Source organism: Pithys albifrons, chromosome 25 (genome assembly GCF_047495875.1).
Source record: "Pithys albifrons albifrons isolate INPA30051 chromosome 25, PitAlb_v1, whole genome shotgun sequence".
Lineage (NCBI taxonomy): Eukaryota > Metazoa > Chordata > Aves > Passeriformes > Thamnophilidae > Pithys > Pithys albifrons.
In genome coordinates this window covers 6903117-6910240 of record NC_092482.1, presented here as the reverse complement: position 1 = coordinate 6910240, position 7124 = coordinate 6903117, and the positions used below count along the sequence as shown (strand labels likewise).

The 7124-nt window shown below is 50.2% G+C and overlaps 1 protein-coding gene across 4 annotated transcripts; it reads left to right on the top strand.

Annotated features, from left to right (window-relative positions):
* The first annotated feature begins 2927 nt into the window (after positions 1-2927).
* Positions 2928-6879, top strand: SDR39U1 (short chain dehydrogenase/reductase family 39U member 1). Of its 4 annotated transcripts, none has more exons than XM_071577584.1 (6): positions 2928-3005; positions 3271-3377; positions 3712-3790; positions 4376-4497; positions 5475-5618; positions 5835-6879. In XM_071577584.1, exons 1-6 carry the CDS (start codon positions 2950-2952, stop codon positions 6248-6250), a joined length of 924 nt encoding a protein of 307 aa, XP_071433685.1. In that variant the 5' UTR covers positions 2928-2949; the 3' UTR covers positions 6251-6879. The 4 variants fall into 4 exon arrangements, with proteins under 4 accessions (XP_071433685.1, XP_071433686.1, XP_071433683.1 ...); XM_071577585.1 differs by having other exon boundaries at positions 3708-3790; XM_071577582.1 differs by having other exon boundaries at positions 5475-6879.
* Positions 6880-7124: the final 245 nt, after the last annotated feature.

Below are 7124 nucleotides of genomic sequence, written 5' to 3'. Positions count from 1 at the left end.
TGAGACTGACTGGTGACTTGTTTCTTGTTAGATGGATACACTGTAGTTGTGAGGAGGAAGTGAGAAATGATGTCTTGGGTTGAGCTGGCAAAACGCCAACTGTCCAAGACAGAGTGAAAGTTTTCCTCCCCCCCCTCAACCAGCCAAGGGAAAAAGAAGAGGGAGAGGGAAAAAAAACCTTCTAAACCAGGTTTATGCTGAAACTAACTACATGTATTTATACAGAAAAGAGAAAATTAAGAGAGAACTACAATATAACATACACAAGTTATATACATAAGAAATAACTTACCACTCCCCACTTAATACAAATACTCTAGATTCATAAGCACTCTAAAAGACACCTAGCAAGAAAGAGAAAGTATAACAACAAAATATTTCTACTTCCCTGAATTCAAAGAAAATGTAAGCAGAGGCAGCAGGAGCAAGGCCTACTCCAAGACAAAAGCTGGATCAGTCCGGCTTGTACCTTGGCCATGGCAGACCTGACCAAGCCACTCCCACACACTGGATTTTACACCCTTTGAGATGATGTAGTATGGTATGGAATACAATATTATTGGCTAGAAGAGGTCAGCTGTTAGCTAGCTTAGCCCAGCTCAGGTTAGCTGACAATCCCAGGCCTAGCTGAACTTTAAAACCTAAATTCAGGCCCACCTGGCCAAACCCATAACAAATGGCACGCTGGATTTTCACATTTTAAGAAGTTCTATCCAGTGAAATGCCATGAGGTAGAAGCATTTGGGTGGGAAATAAAAGTTTGAGACATATCCAAAGGTACCTTACAGTTGTTTTTTGGAGGGGTTTTTTGACAGTTTACATTGTAGGACCTACTAGGCTGCACTAAGACACAGCCATCTGCCCTTTATGGGGGGAGTTAAAAGGAGAATGTGCATACAGCCTGCAAGCATCTCCTGCTAACATCACTGTCATGACCCACCCAGCAGAGGCTGAGCAGACTACACTGTTTATGGTAAGCAGCTCCTGCTCACCCACCCACCTGTACATGCCACTGTCCTAGTTCAGCAGGTGAGACCAGTTTATCACTGTGTGGGTGTGACCAAAGTTATGTATTTCTCATGAAGTGTTTACAATGGACCATTTGCAGCAGCTGCCCAGGGCTCACCTGACCCTTCAGGCTGCAAGCTGGGTGTTAAGAAGCCTATAAGAGCTGTGATAACTCCCTTCCAGGAAGTCATTGGCACCATCACACCCAGACTGAGGGGGCATGTCTGCTAATGGGCCATCAACAATTCCAAAAATATCCCGTAACTCACAGAGTCAGATCACCCATTGTGGAACTCCCCACCCTGGGGGAGGTACTGGGCATTCCCACCTGGACCTGAGGGTATATAATCTTGGGGTTTGAAGACCTCAGGGACCACTTGTCAGATCCAGAGGGGGACCAGAACCTTGATAGGACTGCGACCACCACTCTCGACCAGACTGTGACCATCATCTGTACCAACAGGTTTTTCCCTTCCTTTTATTTTGGACTCATGGGAACCACATGGGGCTCAGCACAGGGGCCAACAAACATTTTGTGTTTGTGCCCCATGGTGCTGGGTTATACTACTGGGGTTTGTAGGTTAAAACCAATTTCTTTTCGTGTCATTGTATTTATTGTAACATTTTTATTAAATTGTAACTCTGACTTATAACCTCTTTGGTATTGGGTTCATTTCTCCTGCTGGTTTACCTTTAAACCAGCACAGCCACACAAGAAACTAGTTGTTCATCTCCACCTGTCGTCCTGCATACCATAGGGATGCTTCTTCCTGTGTAAATAACTCCTAGTCTCAGATTTCCAACCAGCTCCTCCTAGAAACCTAGTTTTGTTGCTTACCACAGGACTTGCCACTTTTATACAGCTAGTGGAGAGAGAGGAAAGGACAGCTAGGAGCTGTGTAGGGAAGTGGTGGAGTCACCATCCCTGCCAAGTGTTCAAAAAAAAAAGTGGACATGACACTTAGTGCAATGATTTAGCAGACACGGTGGTATTCAGTCAAACTTGATGATCTTGGAGGTCTTTTCCAACCTTAGTGATTCTCTGACTTTATGACAGAGTGAGCTGCAAGGGAAGGTGGACAGATGGAAGAACAGGTGAAGCAATGGCTATGGATGTGTGTGCAGACAAGGACAGATCGATTGAGCTGCAGATACATAAGTAGAAATATCTCCAGCACTTGTTCCTGCTTCAAAACAGCCACCAATGCATAGAGAACTCACTCACAGGCTGGTGACACCCTCTGCTCTTCACAGGACATGGATAACAGCACAGGATGCAACAGTGTTTTGTATGAAGCAAAGACGGCCCCAGCTGCCTGTGGTGGGAAGTCGTGTATCCAAGGTGTCTTTTATCCGATCTCAGAAGAGACATTTCGAGTCCAGTCGCAGAATTACATGCTTGAAGGAATTTCTTTTTCCATGACCCCAAGAAGACACGCAGGAAGGTGCCAGAGGGAAGGGAGGCTCAGAGTCAATGAGAACAGCCCCTGCCTGATTCCAGACTGCACAATTCTTCAATTAGCAACATTAAAAACCAGTTCATAGGATGGCAGAATCTTAGAATCACCAGCTGGTTTGGGTTTGAAAGGGGCCTTTAAAGTTATTCCTGCCCAACCCCCTCTCCACTATCCCAGGCTGCCTTGAACACTTCCAGGGATGGGGCAGCCACAGCTTCACGGGGCATTTATTTCAGCTCTTTTATCGAACTGATTCATTGCCCTGACAAACTCCTCAGGTTGCCATCTCATCGCTCCTGCGCAGCTCAGCGCTGTGTCTTCTCCCGCGCCATTCCCCCGCGCCTCCTGCTTCGAGTACGGCCCGTTTTCCAGCCAGTTCCCAGGGCCCGGCGATGGCCCTTTAAGTGTCCCCCCTCCCCCCCCCCCGCCGCGGGGGCCCATGCGGGGGCTCGGGGGGGGGGGGGGGGGGGGGGGGGGAAGGCGCATGCGCGGACGGCGCTGTCAGGTGCATGCGCGGCTCAGCAATGCGGGTGGTAGTGGGTGAGTTCGGGAGGGGACGGTGGTGAGGGGAGTCAGTTCGGGCACACCGCGGGTGTGAGGGGGACACCGCGAGTATGAGGGGACCGTGAGCGTGGGAGGCCCTGTGAGCGTTCAGGGTCTGTGAGCGCAACGCAGTTTTGGAGGGACCAAGGTCGCCTCTTCTCACTGTGGTGTGGGATCTGGTGTGGGGGTTGCTGGGCCTGCAGTGATCCCGCCCCCGCCATGGCCCCTTGTCTTGCGTGACGGCCTGTCTCTCTCTCCCCAGGTGGAGGGACTGGCTTCGTGGGCAGAGCCCTGACCCAGCTGCTGCGGAGCCGCGGGCACCAAGTGACCCATGTGTCTCGACAAGGGGGCAAGGATCGGATCAGCTGGGTGCGAGATGAGAGGTCACAGGAGGGGGAAAGTGGCAGGGCTGAGGGACGAGGCCGCTTGCCCTGGCCTGCCATGGCACAGAGGGAATCTGTCATGGGGAATCTGACAGATGTACTTTTGGGCTTTTGGGTGCGCTCCATGGGTCACAGTTAGTGGAATGGGTACAGCTGTAGCTCCAATGAGCAAAACTGTCTCCATTCATGCTTGGTGCTCCAGGCAGGGTCAGGAAGGAACTGGCTGGAGTTCTTGGGAGCCCACCCTGCTTGGTTGTTGGGAAGGCTTGAGCAGAGGGGAGGCCTGATATGTGATATCTCTGTTACTCCTGCCTAGAAAGAGTTGTCACGCACCGGACTGCCCCTGTGCGATGCTGTGGTCAACTTGGCTGGTGAAAATGTCCTCAACCCTTTCCGCAGGTAACTTGGTCTCCCATAGTGTAGTTGGGACAAGGTGCAGCCAAGACAGTCCTGTGTTGTCAGACAATGTGGAAGGGGAGGAAACAGTACATCCAGGAAGCTCTTGAGTTAACCAGCTGTTGACATCTGCATCCTCAAGTATCCAAAACATTTCAGTGGGCCTTTTAGGTTCTGAGAGACCTTTGGAATAAAGGTTCCCTTCTAAATCTACAGCTGGAGGTCAGAAAAATTGGTTCCACATTTCCAAAAGGACATTGGATGCCTACATTTGGTAATGCAAAATCAGAAGCAAAGTTTGACTTCTTTGAGCAACACCATCTCTGGTCTCCAGCTGCTCTGCTGCCTTTGTCCTAAGGTAGTCCAAAACCCACAAAGTTTTGAAGAAGTGAAGAGCTACTATCTCCCAAAGTTGTTCCCCTTCATTTAGATTGTAAAGTCACAAGTCCTTCCACTGCTCTGGGGTGATGGGAGTTCCTGTGACGACTTCTGTGCTTGTGAGCAGGTGTCTGCTGTGGCCTCCCTTGGTGCTGTTGTTTCCTGGGTTGTCCTTGTGAGGAGCGTAATCTGTGACTCTCCCTTTCCCAGGTGGGGTGATGCCTTCTGCAAGGAAGTCATCAGCAGCCGGGTTGAGACCACAAAGACCTTGGCTAAAGCCATTGTTGATGCTGAACAGCCACCCCGTGCTTGGGTCCTCGTCACTGGAGTAGGTATTGGTTGGGCCCGGCCAAGACATGACTTATGCTGACCTGGAAAGGTTTTACCTCTAGACAGAAACATACTACCAGGGGAACATATCTTGCCCTGAAATGTCAGCTTTATTGTCATCCATGTCACTGTGTTTAGGCAAGCCTTGATCAGCTTTTTCATACTTCTGGGGAGGAATTTGGGTCCCTACGCTTTTTCTTGGTGTCTTTAGGACAGAACCTTTTCTGTGTTTTCCTGTGAAAACCTTTAGGCATCCTGTACAACCAACTTCTGTAAACAGTGCCTTAGCTGAATCCCTCTGTGTATCTGCCTGCAGCTTTGCGTTTTTGCTTGCTGCACTCTTGAAAGATGCCATGGTTTATTCTCTGTAATGCCCAATTTTAGAGCAGGTGCCATTCTGTGTAGCCAGCTCTGTTGCTTGCAGGCCTATTTGGTTTTTGGAGCTGCCAGCTCAATCTCAGTGTAACCCCAGTAGTTCAAAAGCTTGTCTGTGGTGGAATGCTGGCATTTATAGAGTCATAGAATCCCAGAATGGTTTGGGCTGGGACCATTCAGTTTCAACCCCCTGCCATGGGCAGGGACACTTTCCATTAGACCAGATTGCTCCAAGACCTGTTCAGGTTTGCCTTGAATACTTCCAGGGATGAGACAGCCTGGGCAACCTGTGCCAGTGCCTTTGCACTCTCACAGGGGAGAATTTCTTCTTAATATCTAATCTAAACATACTCTCAGACTGAAGCATTTCCGCTTGTCCTGTCACTTACTGTAAATAGTCCCTTTTCAGCTTTGTTGTCGGCTCCCTTCAGGTACTGGAAGGTCACCCTGAAGCCTTTTCTTTTCCAAGCTGAACAATCTCAATTCTTTCAGCCTTTCCTCATAGGAGTTCTGGGCTCTTGGAAGCAGGGAAGATGGTCCAATGGGGAAGGGGGGTTTGGTGTCATCATTCAACCCTGATCCTATTTCTGCTGTTACCCTGCAGGCTATTACCGCCCCAGCCCCACAGCTGAGTATACTGAAGACAGTCCTGGAGGGAATTTTGACTTCTTCTCACGCCTGGTTAGCTCCTGGGAGACTGCAGCTCTCATCCCTGGGAGCCCAGCTCGTGGAGTTGTGGTGAGGTCAGGTGAGATCAGGCTGGTAAGGGTCCTGTTAGGGGTGACTCTGCTTTGGTTCTGTGGCAAGAGTGTGAAGAGGAGGGAAAGGGACATCAGTTCTTCTGTCTCTTTGTTTTGGGGTTCTGTTCCAGTCCAGCCCTGTCAGGATTGTCTCTTGCTTGTAGGTCTGGGTGTGAAGGTTGCTTTTGGGCAGGGAACCTGCTCTCACTCTCTTCTCCCCACAGGTGTAGTGCTGGGTCAAGGTGGTGGTGCAATCTCTCAAATGCTCTGGCCTTTCCGTCTGGGACTTGGAGGCCCTTTGGGCTCTGGGCTGCAGCCCTTCCCATGGATCCATATTCGTGACCTAACTGGGATCGTGTGTCATGCTCTGGAGAATGAGTGCCTGCAAGGTGTCCTCAATGGTGTTGCCCCATCCTCCTCTGCCACTTCCAATGGCACCTTTGCTCAGGAGTTTGCTGCAGCCCTGGGGCGCCCAGCCCTGCTGCCAGTGCCTGCTTGGGCTGTGCGGGCTGTCTTTGGGGCAGAGCGGGCCATCATGCTGCTTGAGGGACAGAGGGTGCTGCCAAAGCGCACCCTGGAGAGTGGCTACCGCTTCATCTTCCCTGACCTGCCTGGAGCTCTGAAGGACATTGTGGCTTGAGGCCTCCTTGGCTGGTCTGAGCTGGGCTGAGCCTTGTTTTTGTGAGGTCATGTGCTTTCCCCTGGGTGAAAGAGGGGAGCCCTGCCCCTGAGACTTCCCCATCCCCATCCTGAAAGGGTAAGCAATCTTTTTCCCATCTGTCTTCCTGTGTGCATCCTTCTTACTGTGATCTGCAATCTCCACATTGCCTGCATTTGGGGAAGGGCACAAGCCCCTCAAAGGATTGTGGCTGTGAAATTGCACGTCTTTCCTTTTCCACAATGTGCATGTGAACTACTGGCAAAGCACCTGGGAGGTGTAATGTCTTCTCTGAGAGATGGGTGGCAGCAGGAAACTGGTTGTAATTATTAGCTCTTGTAATTCTTCCGTGGTACTGAAAGTTTTTCCCCATGTCTTTCCCCCATGATGACATACAGACCTACTTATGCTCTGCTTTGCCTTTCTTAGTCTAAGTGGTTGTGGGAGAAGATCCATCTTTTAGGGGGGTGCAAAGAGTGCTGAATACGGACTGCTTGGAGACTGCCATCTCTTTTCTTGTGGCAGGTACCAAAGTGATGCGTCAGTACCTCCAGCTGAGTCTCATTCCAGGAGTTACACTTCTCCAGGGTTGCATAACCCTCATGCTATGGCAGGAATAAGGAAAACATTGGTTTGTCAGCCTTTAGGGAAGAGGGTGGCAATGGAACTGTGGTCCCTGGAGTGCTCATGAGGCCTTGTCTAAGTGCCCACTATGTCCAAGCTTGTGCTGAGAGGAAACTGGATGGTTTATCTTGGTTTGAGATAGCAAGTCTGAAGGAGCATTTTCACCTATTGCCTTCATTGTACTTATGTCAGACCAGGGTGGTTTTCTTTTATTGATCCCATGACGTGGTAC

Coding starts and splice junctions, on each gene's coding strand:
- SDR39U1 (XM_071577582.1), top strand. CDS start 2,950: ATGCGCGGACGGCGCTGTCAGGTGCATGCGCGGCTCAGCAATGCGGGT. Junction 3,791..4,375: donor GTCCTCAACCCTTTCCGCAG/GTAACTTGGTCT, acceptor TCCCTTTCCCAG/GTGGGGTGATGCCTTCTGCA. Junction 4,498..5,474: donor GGTCCTCGTCACTGGAGTAG/GTATTGGTTGGG, acceptor GTTACCCTGCAG/GCTATTACCGCCCCAGCCCC.